This window comes from Nannobrachium achirus, assembly GCF_963921795.1.
Source record: "Nannobrachium achirus genome assembly, chromosome: 11".
NCBI lineage: Eukaryota > Metazoa > Chordata > Actinopteri > Myctophiformes > Myctophidae > Nannobrachium > Nannobrachium achirus.
The window spans coordinates 4,274,974-4,289,973 of record NC_137820.1 but is presented as its reverse complement, the minus strand read 5'-3'; the positions used below and the strand labels follow the sequence as shown (position 1 = coordinate 4,289,973).

The 15,000-nt window shown below is 45.0% G+C and overlaps 1 protein-coding gene across 1 annotated transcript in view; it reads right to left on the bottom strand.

The window, feature by feature from the left end:
* LOC308294675 (CD82 antigen-like) overlaps window positions 1-15,000 on the bottom strand; it is a 49,382-nt gene that overhangs the window by 5,060 nt on the left and 29,322 nt on the right. Inside the window, exons 4-5 of the mRNA XM_080737454.1 lie at window positions 10,242-10,366; window positions 7,070-7,144 (exon numbers count right to left, since the gene is read on the bottom strand). Coding sequence (XP_080593580.1) covers window positions 7,070-7,144; window positions 10,242-10,366 — 200 coding nt within the window. The remainder of the gene's footprint in view (window positions 1-7,069; window positions 7,145-10,241; window positions 10,367-15,000) is intronic.

The following is a 15,000-nucleotide window of genomic DNA, read 5'->3' as shown; positions in this document are numbered from 1 at the left end:
AGTCTTGAGCAGGGCAGGACTTTCATGGCCGTCGTTACACCTCAGTTTGGCCTTGTGCCCCTCAAACCAATGACATGACCTGAGGCCACAGTGGCCTTAATGCCCCTCTAACCAATGGCATGACCTGAGACCACAGTGGCCTTAAAGGACCTACACCATGAATTTTCACTTTTTCTATTTTAAAACCTTTTTTTGGTGTCCCACTGGCACCTTCTATCCTCACAAAGTCCTATTTCTGACAAGTGTGTCTTTCTCTGGTTTTGGGAAGACAGAGATGAGAAGCTCTCAGAACAGTGCTGTTCTGAGAATTGACGCGTGTGACGTCACACACGTTTCTGTTTAAAAAAAAAAAAAAAAAAAAAAAAAATTTTTTTCTTTGGAAAAACCCCACTAGATGCGCCACTGAGCAAACAGAGGCCGTTTTTGGTATTGCAGCTGGAGAGCCTCATTATAGTAGAGCTAGAACAAACAAAGGAATGGTCAGAGTGTTTGTTGAGGGTTAAAACCTGTCTAATGCTGCATTCACACTACAGATATATAGTTGAACGTTTTGCTTGCTTGGTCAATGTTATCTCAATGGAAACCAGCTTTAAAGATACAGGACACACACAGAACAAAGCTTTGAAAGCTTTAAAGCTGGTTTCCATTGAGATAACATTGACCAAGCAAGCAAAACGTTCAACTATATATCTGCAGTGTGAATGCAGCATAAGACTCAATTTTGAGCATATATTTATACAAAAAATATAGTTTTAAAAGCATGGTGTAGGCCCTTTAATGCCCCTCAAACCAATGGCATGACCTGAGGCCACAGTGGCCTTAATGCCCCTCAAACCAATGGCATGACCCGAGACCACAGTGGCCTTAATGCCCCTCTAACCAATGGCATGACCTGAGACCACAGTGGCCTTAATGCCCCTCAAACCAATGGCATGACCCGAGACCACAGTGGCCTTAATGCCCCTCAAACCAATGGCATGACCCGAGACCACAGTGGCCTTAATGCCCCTCAAACCAATGGCATGACCCGAGACCACAGTGGCCTTAATGCCCCTCAAACCAATGGCATGACCCGAGACCACAGTGGCCTTAATGCCCCTCAAACCAATGGCATGACCCGAGACCACAGTGGCCTTAATGCCCCTCAAACCAATGGCATGACCTGAGACCACAGTGGCCTTAATGCCCCTCAAACCAATGGCATGACCTGAGACCACAGTGGCCTTAATGCCCCTCAAACCAATGGCATGACCTGAGACCACAGTGGCCTTAATGCCCCTCAAACCAATTACATGACCTGAGACCACAGTGGCCTTAATGCCCCTCAAACCAATGACATGACCTGAGACCACAGTGGCCTTAATGCCCCTCAAACCAATGGCATGACCTGAGACCACAGTGGCCTTAATGCCCCTCAAACCAATGGCATGACCTGAGACCACAGTGGCCTTAATGCCCCTCAAACCAATGGCATGACCTGAGGCCACAGTGACCTTAATGCCCCAGCAGACTGGACCACTTTCTCCTCTGTCTCTGTCTGGTCAATATGTGTCTTTCTTGTCATGTAGACACCAGTGTCTTGTTCAGTCCCCAGTTTTAAACCAATCCAGTATCTTTGATGCATCAGATTGTAATTACGCATTTATTTATTTCAAAGCAGTTAATCTACATATTAAATGTAACCCTTACATTCAATTAATTATTTCAACAGACTAAAATCTTGTTTTATTAGATGGCCTTCCTGCCCTGGTATTTGGCCTCTGTGCCCTAAAAACAACCCCAAAGGCCAAGTGGCCACGCCCCTAAAATGATGAGATTCCAGGCCTGTTCTTGTCATGTTGTGATTCATCTCTGTAATAATAAATAATTCCTCAGGGCATTTTATTTTGTTCCTGAGGTTTGTTTTACAGGCATTAAAAACCCAACCTGGTCTGAATCACACGTTGCACAACTACTGTGTGTGTGTGTGTGTGTGTGTGTGTGTGTGTGTGTGTGTGTGTGTGTGTGTGTGTGTGTGTGTGTGTGTGTAGCTTAGTAACAGAAACCTCGCCCTGCTCTGGGAAAGGGCACCACCCTGCCCTGTGGTTAACACACACACACACACACACACACACACACACACACACACACACACACACACACACACACACACACACACACTGTACTTGTGCGGACATCAAAGACATAATTTCTTTTTGGTTTCCATTTTTAACCGTAAGGCTAAAGCAGAAAAGTAGCACATCTACTGCAGGCCTACAGTAGTACAAGCCCACACGTACAGTAAGCGTCACAGCAAACTGTAGATCAGTGTGCTGAGCTGACGCTGATGTTTCTATGTCAGTGGTTCTAAAACTTTCTCTATGTCAAGGACCCCTAGAATTACCGACCCCCATCTCTATTATCTATAAAGAAGGTGCCCCCCCCCCCCCCCCCCTTCGGTTGCTGCCCTGTTTCTTCCCCTGCACCAAAGGTCTCCCCTCCTAACTTAGACTGACGGAACCATTGCTGTATTGACTTTGACCTCTAAGGAACTATTGCTGTATTGACTTTGACCTCTAAGGAACTATTGCTGTATTGACTTTGACCTCTAAGGAACTATTGCTGTATTGACTTTGACCTCTAAGGAACTATTGCTGTATTGACTTTGACCTCTAAGGAACTATTGCTGTATTGACTTTGACCTCTAAGGACCTTCCAGGGAGAGTGCTCATGTGCGCCTTGCGGTGACACGCTTCCTAGTTTCTTCTTCTCTGAGCTGTCTTTTTGTTTTTTGTTTCGCACTGATTTTTGACATTGCACTATTAGGTTGGAAGACCGGCTTAATGGTCACCCTCCCCAAAAAAGGAAACCTCAGTGAATGCAACAACTGGAGAGGCATAATGCTACTGTCTATCCCTAGCAAAGTATTCTGCCGAATTATTCTTGATAGAATACAATCAGCCCTGGATGACCAGCTAAGGAAAGAGCAAGCTGGGTTTAGGAAAGATAAGTCTTGCACAGATCAGATCGCAACACTCAGGATCATTATAGAACAGTGCGTAGAATGGCAAACCCCCCTCTATGTGAATTTTGTGGACTTTGAAAAAGCATTTGACAGCCTAGACAGGGAAGTGCTGTGGAAACTCCTAGCACACTATGGCCTACCCCCTAAAATCATCAACTTAATTAGGAACATGTATAAAGAGTTCAGTGGCCGTGTGATCAGCAAGGGCAAACTTTCAGACACCTTTGAAATCACAACAGGAGTACGGCAAGGTTGTCTCCTCTCTCCCTTGATCTTCCTCATTGCCATCGATTGGATCATGAGAAGAACAACTAAAGATCAACGGACAGGAATCCAGTGGACCCTGTTTACACAGCTCGAGGACCTGGATTTTGCAGACGACCTTACACTAGTCTCCGAAAACCACACACACATGCAACAGAAGACAGACAGACTCCAGACAAACAGCGAACAGCTTGGGCTCAAGATCAACACCGGCAAAACTAAGACCATGAGGTTAAATCCGAAAAAGCATGATCTCATCACACTTAGGGGAGAGACCATAGAAGACGTGGAGCATTTCACATACTTAGGGAGCAACATCAGCAGGGATGGAGGAGCAGACAGGGATATAGAGCATAGAATCGGCAAAGCACAGCTGGCATTTAGGATCTTGCGGCCAATTTGGCTATCCAAAGAACTCTCCAATAACACCAAGCTACGGATCTTCAATACTAACGTGAAGACTGTCCTGCTCTATGGCTCCGAAACATGGAAAACCACCGAGGGCCTCACAAGCAAGATCCAGGTTTTTGTCAACAAATGCCTGCGTTACATCCTTAAGCTATGGTGGCCCATCAAAACTACAAATGAAGAGTTATGGAGGATCACAAAACAGGACAATATAGCAAATACCATCAAAAGGAGAAAGTGGAACTGGATAGGCCACACCCTTAGAAAGGACACAAACAACATCACAAGACAGGCCCTGGATTACAATCCACAGGGAAAGAGGAAGCAGGGTAGGCCAAGAAACACCTGGAGACGTTCCACTCTCCAAGACCTAAAGAACATTGGAGTGAGCTGGCAAGAAGCAAAAGCCCTGGCCCAGAAGAGAGTGAGATGGAGAGCTCTGGTGGACGCCCTATGCCCCTCAACGGGGTAAAGAGGATTAAGTCAAGTAAGTCACTATTAGGTTGTGTTGGTAGTTTCTGAGTATTTTGCTTTGTTTAACAATGACAGTGAGATACTTGTTTGCACTAACTAGCATTGACTGCTATGGTCTCTTTTGTAAGTCACTTTATGTATATATACTTATATATTATTCGCCCCCTCTATTGATGCACCTTCTCTTTATTGGTACTGTACTGCTCTTGTTTTTGTTTTTATCCTCTTATCTATCTTTTTTCTTACGTCTCTGTAACTTTGTAAATAACTGTATACTGCTGTGCTACAACTGGACAACTGAATTCCCCCCTTGGGATAATAAAGGTATCTATCTATCATCTATCCACCCCAACAGTAAATATTTGTGTTACAAATGTTCGCTTTAAAAAAGATATATTCAAAGATTTTGCAAAAAAGAAATCAAATCAATATCAAATCTACAAGCTCGCAACACATGCTTTTTTAATTTTTTTATATGCCAGTTATTCAGATTGATCATTACAAATTGATAGTTTGACTAGCAGTGTTCTGATGGTTCACATGTAAATGTAGGTAATCCTGGATCCGGCACCTTCCCATTGACAAATTAAGAGCTTCTAACTTCTAAACTTCTAATGCATGTGTCCATTCTAAATGCTGCAGTGTGCTCATATGTCCAGAAGGGGGTGGTATGTCACCACCACAGAATGACTAGTAGCAGACCCTCAGACCTGGCTAAATGATATACTTTTTACCACAAAGTAGACATACTCTGTTACGAGTAAAGGTACCGTAGCCACATTTTCCTCAAGGAAACTAGGTATACAGCATTCCTTTTGGGTTATCAAAATGTACTTACGATACCAAATGTAAAAAAAAAAATATATACTATTTATGCAGGAGGTTAAATTTCACAATCATATAATTGGATTATAATTATTAATGTGGGGTCTTCAACATTTTCAGGCCAAGGACCCCTTCGTTGAGAGAGAGATGAAGCAGGGACCCCCACAACCTGTTCATAGATTCCATATAGTTTCATCGTTTGGCAGCACAATCATCAGTGTATTTTGGATTCATGTCAATTTGTGTTTTCAGATATTTAACCACTTGAACCGTCAATACTTAAAACACTCACTCTGTACTTAGTCTGCTCTTTTTCTCCTCTACACCAAACCTCTTTGCTGAGAATAGCCGATCTACAAGCTCACAACGCCTCGCAGTGCGTTGTGACCTTGCAGATCGACTATTTTTGCCTAACGTTCTCAGAATATGGACGTTAAGGTTCAAGTGGTTAATATAAAAAAGGAGAAAAAAAGTTTCTATCACACAAAGTAGTGACTCTGAGGACCCCCTAGGGGTCCTGGACCCCCTGCTGAAGACCCCTGCATTAGTGTGCTCATCATTTCAATGTGGCAGAGCTGCGACCGCAGTTTTCCCGGTGAACCTAAGCGCAACGGTGGGGGCCGATGGGCAAGGAGGGTTGCGAGCTTATGAGAAACAACTAAAACAAGACCTTAAAACCTGGCGAAAACAGTCGCGTGCATTAGTGCAAGATAGATGAGGATAAAGCAAATCATTAAATGGAAAACATTAAATTAACTTCTGAAAAGGCTTCTAGACCTACACTAGCCTACTAGTAAAACTAGTGGAACCGCCATCTTGCCACACGTGAATAATTGTGGTTGTAAACAATAACACAGACAATATAAATTTCTAGTAGTGGGAAGAAGAGGTTATCATCATGGCCCCAAATTACTTCTACATATCTTGCAATTGGCGACGAGTCTCTTCCAAAATCGGCAAGAGTGCCTCTCATTACATAGGCCTAAAGCTATATACCCCCCACCATTGCGCTCAGGTTCACCGGGAAAAGCGCAGTCGCGGCAAAGCTGCTAAAAGGAACAGGAAGAGGAAATGAGTATCACACCTTCTAGAGAAACGAGACTAGAGTTCTTTACAGGACGTCACACACACACACACACACACACACACACACACACACACACACACACACACACACACACACACACACACACACACACACACACACACACACACACACACACACACACACACAGTGGCAGAGAGAGCAGATTGGAAACATGTGTCTATAATCATAGTTCCTCTGGGGAGGTCCTAAAGGCCACCTGTTTCCTGTCTCACTTTCCAGCACGCCGCGCGCACACACACACACACACACACACACACACACACACACACACACAGCAGTTACCCCTTTGTCTGCGCTCTAACAGCTGTGTGTGTGTGTGTGTGTGTGTGTGTGTGTGTGTGTGTGTGTGTGTGTGTGTGTGTGTGTGTGCGCGCTCTAAGGGGATCAGTAGGCTCTCAAAGACAGCTGCTCTTTGGTGATACAGGTAGGAATATATGAAAAAAAAAATCAAATAAGTACTGCTAGATTCTAAAGGTGTAGACAGACAGACAGGTCATGTGACTCTAGCCTCGCAGGCCATCCCGAGCGACGTCATCACCAATGTGCTTCCTTTCTGGGTCTGGAGGTCCTCCCATCTTACTTTCTAATTTCCAATCAAATGGCTGCATTTGTAGCGACCCGCCTCACAGCGCTCCTTATTGGTCGAGCGGCTGCTGCAGCTCTCACATTTTGTAAACAAACATGGCGGTCTCCATGCCCGACGCGAGTTCACAAATCGCAAATAAAAGCTGCATTAAGCAAAGTTTTATCTGAAATCAACAGAATCTCAGAACTTAAAAAAAGAACAACAGTTTGCACCTTTGGAATTTCTGTCTGGAAAAGACGTATTTGCTGTTCTGCCGACTATGTTTTGATGCGCTGGTGGCTACTGACTGGACCTGTCAGTCAAAGTGAGTAACTACGTCATCGCGTAATGCGTTGTCTACGGAGAACTCCCAGACTCTCCCCTGGGAGAGTCTGGCTGTTGCGAGGCTAATGTGACTCACCCTGTCTCTCTGGAAGTAGACCAGGACTCCTGCAGCGACCTGAGCGATGAGGATGAGCAGCAGACACGTGAAGTACTGGAAACAATGAAATAAAAATAAACAAATGTCAGACAACGAGGAGAATATCTGTAACCAAACTCTGAGACTGAGTTATAGCCTTTTCCACCAAAAGAACCTTGGTTCCAGAACCAGTGCCGTTCAACTTTCTTGGAACCTTGGTTCGTTCCTTGTGTTTCCTCCAGATTGAACCATGATTGAACCATTTTGTGGTTCCCGCTCCGAACCAGTGTTGTTTTTGACAGGAAATTTTGATGTAGTTTTAGTCATAGTCTTTTGAATAAAATGTCTTTTAGCTTTAGTCATAATTTAATGACCTGAAAAGTATTAGTTTTAGTCAAATTTTAGTCGACTAAATATAAGATTTTAGCTGAAAATAGCCGATCTACAAGCTCAGTTGCGACGGGACGGGTTGTGAGCTTGTAGATCGGCTATTTTCAGCACACAACACCAGAGAGCAACCAAACATAAAATGACTCTCTTCCCCACTAGTCCCTCCCTAACATTTTAGTCTAGTTTTTATTTTGTTGACGAAATTGTCAATATATTTAGTCTTAGTTTTAGTCATCACAGCTTAGTTTTTATTTTGTTTTTATTTTGTTTTCGTCAGTGAAAAAAACGTTGATCGGGCTGATTTTTTCAGACCGAACCTGAGCACTGCACGTCTGACTGCTGTGACTCGGTCGCTGTCTAGTAGTGGGAAGAAGGGGTTATCATCATGGCCCCAAATAACTTTTAAATATCTTACAATTGGCGACGAGTCTCTTACGAAATTGGCAAGAGTTCCTCTCAATACATAAAGCTATATTATAACCTCTCCATCATCGGCAATAGTCAGTGGTGTGTGTTCCCCACACTCCCACGCCCCCACCGTTGCGCTCAGGTTCACCTGGAAAACCGCGGTCGCGTCGCTGCACAGTGCTCATCCTGCAAGTTTCAGCGTCCTCTGGAAGGTGGCCGATCTGCAAGCTCACAACGCGGCGTGGAGACGCAGATGCGAGCTGCTGTGAGCTTGTAGATCGGCCACTTTTGGCACGCAACACTGTGTGATGAGGAAGGGTTGGCCACGGATGGCTTGACTCCGGGAGGTGAAAAAGGGAGGAATTTACACACGGTCCGTGTCACTCCGTGTGTAACAAACAACCGGTTTGTTTTATGGACTAGCGCTATACAATGGACGTTAAGCAGCAGGGTTAAGTTGGGGGACGATATGGACCCAGAACGTCATAATGTATTCGCATTTATTGTCTGACCCGTTTCCATTCACAAATGCGCATTTAGTTTATTTGATAAAGCCTCAAAATCCACCTCCTCCAAGCGGATACATTTTTTGGCGGATAATGAAAGTTTATTCGCATTTTTAAGTGTTTCCATAAAAAGATTTTGTGAATAAGCCGTAAATGCGCATTAAGAGGCTTTATGGAAACGCCACTTATGTCACAGAGAAATATGTGTTTCCATCAGAACTGACTGAAAATAACTTTATAGTTGACGTTTAACCACTTGAAACCCAGTATCCCTATTCTGGGGGGAAGGTTCACCAAAATAGCTGATCTACAAGGTCACAACACGTCACATTGTGACGCGTTGTGAGCTTGTAGATCATCTATTTTTGGTGAATAGAGTTGGCCGTGGATGGAAAAAGAACTCATCAAGTACAGTGCAAATCAGGTGTGTTTTACTAAGCATAGTGAAGTGATATTGATGTGTTATCAAATAACCCCAACCCTCTGCCGGGTCCAAATGGACCAATGAACAAAGGACCAAACTAAGTAGGAGTTTTAAACTGTGTGTGTGTGTGTGTGTGTGTGTGTGTGTGTGTGTGTGTGTGTGTGCTGCAGTAGGTCACAGTCATTAAGGGTAAATAGGTCAGAGTGGTTCATGTGTTAGTGGCAGAGGATTGGACACACACACACACACACACACACACACACACACACACACACACACACACACACACACACACACACACACACACACACACACACACACACACACACACACACACACACACACACACACACACACACACACACACAGCTGGTCTCCTAAAGAAGAGCGTCCGTCATCCACCCAGGCTGCTGGGAGGATGTTATGCTATGCAAATACATTTGCATAATACACGGCTTGGTTGAATGCTTGTGCTTGTGTTATTTCTTGATAACAGAACCGCTGCCTAATCAACGGCTCAGAACACCTGCTGCATTCAGGCTGCACTGTGGGAATTTAGTGCCGTATCCAACATGACATCCATCTATACTATAATTTGCACAGTGCACATCCCATAACCCACACACTGCACATCATTTTGGAGCTCATATCTTTGAACGGGTAAGGGCTAGTGTAAACAAACACACAGCGACATTTACAACTAAACGTTGCTCTCAAGAATGTTTAAAAAAATATTTGTAGCCAGAAATAGACAATGTAGTATCCCAATATATATTATTATAGTATCAGAAAATGGATTCTATTTGATCAGCACTTCCTTGTTTGGGGGGGGGGGGGGGGGGGGCAGCGCAACACTTTCAGCTTCTGTAAACAAGGAAATAGTACTTTGTTTTGTTCTTAGTTTTGAGTCAAATGGGATGGTCAAATGTATGGGATAGTCAAAACAGACTGACTGGATGCGTAGCTCAAACAAATATACACACGTAGTGCAATAACAACGGTTATGATTGGTCAAAATGCTGAGTCACGCAATAACAATGGTTACGGTTGGTCGAGATGACAGCAAGAAAACATCACGTCCATCTCAACTGATGAGAAAATGTAGGCGAAATGTTTTAGACTCATTAGAAGTGTATAAATGTAACGGAGGTGATCCGAACCTCCCCACCCGGCTTCGAACCCGGGTCTCCCGCGTGAAAGTCCAATATCTTAACCATTACTCCAAAGGGATATCCCTATGGAACAAGGGCAGATACTAGACTTTTGAGGCTTCAGGCTGGGGCTGCGACTCTCTCCGCCACATAAACACATTGATAAGTATACTGTATCACTCAACAATGTTTGAAATGTGTGTGCGCTCACGCATGCACGTGTGTGTGTGTGTGTGTGTGTGTGTGTGTGTGTGTGTGTGTGTGTGTGTGTGTGTGCGTGTGCGTGTACTAACCAGGCCCAGCAGACAGCGGACCTCGTAGATGGCTCCGATGCATCCGAAGAAGCCCATGGCCATGGAGAGAGAACCTACTGAGATGAGGATGTAGGACGCTGTCTTCAGGGTGTTGGAGGACTCCTCTGTGCACGCACACGCACACGCACACACACACACACACACACACACACACACACACACACACACACACACACACACACACACACACACACACACACAGGTCAACATTCATTAAACAACCGGTAGTTGCTTAGTTACGCATCTTGTTCAGTTGCAACTCGACAGGGCGGGGAATCGATCCCGGAACCTTCTACTTCCCAGGCGTCCTCTTTTATCCTATTTTTGTTCTTCTCTAACATTCATTGGCCGTGACCGGATTCACCGGAACCTCCCGTGAACATAATGGACACATGCTGTGTACACGGAACCCTCGAAAATCAGCTAAAAACATTAGGAGTAATCTACACTAGTAAGATGCCTCAGGGCGACATGCAACCAAGGGCGAGGTCGCACCATGTCTTGGCCATCTGGCCAGTGACGTATATCGGACCAGTTACCCATATATGGAGATCCCATGTACCCATATATGAAGATCCATTTACTGTATATGGAGATATGCTGTGAGAGCCCAAACATGCTTACTCAGTTAGCCTATTCGTTATGTGAAAGTCCTATGACGTCTATGACATCTGACATCATACAATCTCTTTTATCTCCATACATGGAGATCCCTGTCTGAACCAGCCACACAGATATGGGCTGTCTTCCTCCATATCTGGGCATTCCCATATGAAGTCCTGTCAGATATGGGCTTAATATTGATGACATCAGGGATCTCCATATATGGGCACAAAAGGGATTATGTTAGAGTGGTTCCCCTGACATCACAGTGATGTAAAAAGTGATTTCAGAGCGTAAAAAAGTGTACACATCCATCCAGACAGACGGAATCAGCATGTGCCGTTTCACATACTAAATTGCGACTTTCGGTCACAATTAATTATGGCAAAACTATGGCTGTCAAAGTGTTAATGAACCCATGTGTTGTCTGCTCTAATGCAGCACCTTATATTTATAGCATATCGTCGTTGTCGGGTGGAAACCTTGTTTGTCCAAAACCGTTCGTTCTCTATTTATCATCTATAAAATGTACTAAACTAGTGAAAACAGCAGATCTACAAGCACACAACGTCTCGCATCGTGAGGCTTTACTTTACCAAAGAAATGTGAAACTTGGAGATACGAGGTTTCTTTCCGACAGTGACGATATTTTAGTGATTATGTTGCGAGGAAAACGTTGAGATAACAGCCATTTTGGTTAGAACTGACAGAAAATAACTTTCTCAAGTTTAAAATGATTAATTGCGACCGTAGGTCGCACTTTACTATCAAAACCACCACAAAGTGTAAGTAACTCCGTCCGTCCGTCCCTCCGTCTGTCTGTCACACCTCACACGTCACACTCTTGCCCTGCTCATATCTCCGCAACCGTTGCCCCGATCCATGCCAAATTTTGCACACACGTTCCTTGCCTGCCAAACTACAACCTCCAAGGACCCCCGGAGCTCCAGGGACCCCCAGGTCCCTGGGGGACCCCCAGATGTAAAAAATGACCAAATGTGCTAAACTGACCAAATGACCACCCCAACGGGGCTGCTCACGGGGAATTCCCGGGGACCACCGACTCCTGGTGCTCCAGAACGGATGCAAAAGTGGTGGCGCCCCCAGTGGAGGACCCCCTACACTGCAGCTCACATAAAATGCCGTAACTCCGGCTAGGAGCGACCGGGACAGCCGGGGCCGGTACCTATTCGTCCGCCTTGCCGGCGCGGAGACCCCACCCCTCATTTCTCACATGGCCCTCTTCTAGCGCCACCATGAGGCCGATTCTTGCAAAACACATTCTTGGACACTGCTCCTACAATTTTTGCCCTAAAATCACGCAAATCGGTACACAGTATGTCTACACTCATCCCATCAACATGAATCTCTCCCATATAGCGCCACCTCCAGGCCGATTTTTAAAAACACATTTTTGGACACTGCTCCTACAGATTTTGCCCTACAATCACGAAAATCACTACACAGTATGTCTACACTCATGTCATCAACATGGATCAGGAAGATTTTGGCAAAACACATTTTTGCCCTATTTGTGGAGATAAGTGACCTACGGTCGCTTATCTCCCGATTAGGGAGTCTTACTGGTGATATTTTTACTTTAAAGGAGCTATAGTCAACTTTTTCATTGTAGGGCCGACACTTTGTTTACAACCTACCCTGCACAAAGTGTCAGTCCGTCAGTCTGTCTGTCACACCTCACACGTCACACTCTTGCCCTGCTCATAACTCCGCAACCGTTGCCCCGATCCATGCCAAATTTTGCACACACGTTCCTTACCTGCCAAACTACAACCTCCAAGGACCCCCGGAGCTCCAGGGACCCCCAGGTCCCTGGGGGACCCCAGATGTAAAAAATGACCAAATGTGCTAAACTGACCAAATGACCACCCCCACGGGGCTGCTCACGGGGAATTCCCGGGGACCACCCACTCCTGGTGCTCCAGAACGGATGCAAAAGTGGTGGCGCCCCCAGTGGAGGACCCCCTACACTGCAGCTCACATAAAATGCCGTAACTCCGGCTAGGAGCGACCGGAACAGCCGGGGCCGGTACCTATTCGTCCGCCTTGCCGGCGCGGAGACCCCACCCCTCATTTCTCACATGGCCCTCTTCTAGCGCCACCATGAGGCCGATTCTTGCAAAACACATTTTTGGACACTGCTCCTACAATTTTTGCCCTAAAATCACGCAAATCGGTACACAGTATGTCTACACTCATCCCATCAACATGAATCTCTCCCATATAGCGCCACCTCCAGGCCGATTTTTAAAAACACATTTTTGGACACTGCTCCTACAGATTTTGCCCTAAAATCACGAAAATCACTACACAGTATGTCTACACTCATGTCATCAACATGGATCAGGAAGATTTTGGCAAAACACATTTTTGCCCTATTTGTGGAGATAAGTGACCTACGGTCGCTTACCTCCCGATTAGGGAGTGTTACTGGTAAATTCCAAATATTATCAAATTATCTCGCGGCACCCCTGGACTGCCGTCACGGCACCCCTGGGTGCCCCGTCACCCACTTTGAAAACCCCAGACATAGATACACAGACAGATATGCAGATACCATAGATACGTAGATAGATAGATTATGTCAGTGACTGGAATGTATTGTACTGCTCTTACTCCAGGGTTATTAGACTATAGACCAGGGGGTCCGGGACCCCTAGAGTAGACTAGGGGTCCTCAGAGTTACTACATGGGGTCTGACATAGAACTGATATAGAAAAATGCTTGGGGTTTTCTCAGAAAATGGTTACAAGACATTATGTAGACATTGTACAATCAGGTCCTCAGTTCTTAACACTTGACTCCATATTGATGCCAGAACACATCAACTGCTCTTTTCAGTGTTTTACCCTAGTAGACCAGGGGTCCCCAAAGTGGGTGCTGTGGCACCCTAGGGTGCTGTGATGCCAGTCCAGGGGTGACTCAGAATAATCTGATAATAATTTGAATTCATCATCAATGTCACTTCACTATGCTTAGTAAAACAGAGCTGATTTGCACTGTACTTGATGAGTTCTTTTTCCATCGATGGCCAACTCTCTTCACCCAAATATAGCAGATCTACAAGCTCACAACGAGTCACAATGTGTGAGCTTGTAGATCGTCTATTTTTGGTGAACCTTCCCCCCAGAACACTACTATATATATATATATATATATATATATATATATGATACTGGGGTTCAAGTGGTTAAACGTCAACTACTCTGTAGAGAAAACGGCGAGGCCGTTGCGTTTTGCTTTTAATCCAGCGTTCATATGAAGCCGAAATGATGTAGTGTCCATGTCATTTCGCTAGGTGGCAGTGATTCTACTTCGTTATTTGGCCTAGCGGACTAGTCACTGTGTTTCAAATCCAAGCACCACAGGTTCTTACTTCGTTCTGTTTTTAACCCCCGAAAATGAGTATTGTCGTCTGAACGGAAGGCATATCTGACTTTTCATTTTGCTGAATTCTCGTTGCAAAAACGCAGTGTAAACGGGCCCTTAAAGGGGGAAGCATTCACATACAGTATGTACGTACCGTAATGTGGCACAAATATAAGGTTCTATATGTTGTAAATTCTGGGGTGCCGTGGATGAAAGAGGGGTTATTTTTAGGGGTGTCCTGAGTCCTGACTCCTTAAAGAGTTGTAGGAGCAGCATGCGTTCTCTCTACTTACAGAGGTGGGGCTCCAAATACTCACTGCAGCTTTCCAATTATCTTCAAAACCACCGCACCGCATGTACTGTATGTCTGAAACCTATGGAGACCCAGCCCTCTGTGTGTGTGTGTGTGTGTGTGTGTGTGTGTGTGTGTGTGTGGTCACACGTGTGTGTGCACTTCCACATGTACATGGGTGTGCATGAACTGTATATTAGAGTACAGTGTCTTCTTGACATACACTGTGGAATCAGTAATGTCCACACACACAGTGGACAATACATTGTCTTTATGTATGTAGGCAGTGGCTCATGGGTAGAGTTGCAGTCTTAGAATACAGAGGTTTCCCGAAGGGTTCCCAGTTCGATCCCGGGCTCCCCCAGAGTTAGTGTGGAAGAGTCCTTGAGCAAGACTCTGAACCCCTAGTTGCTCCCAGTGAGCAGGTTGGTGCCTTGCATTTTGGGGGTGAAA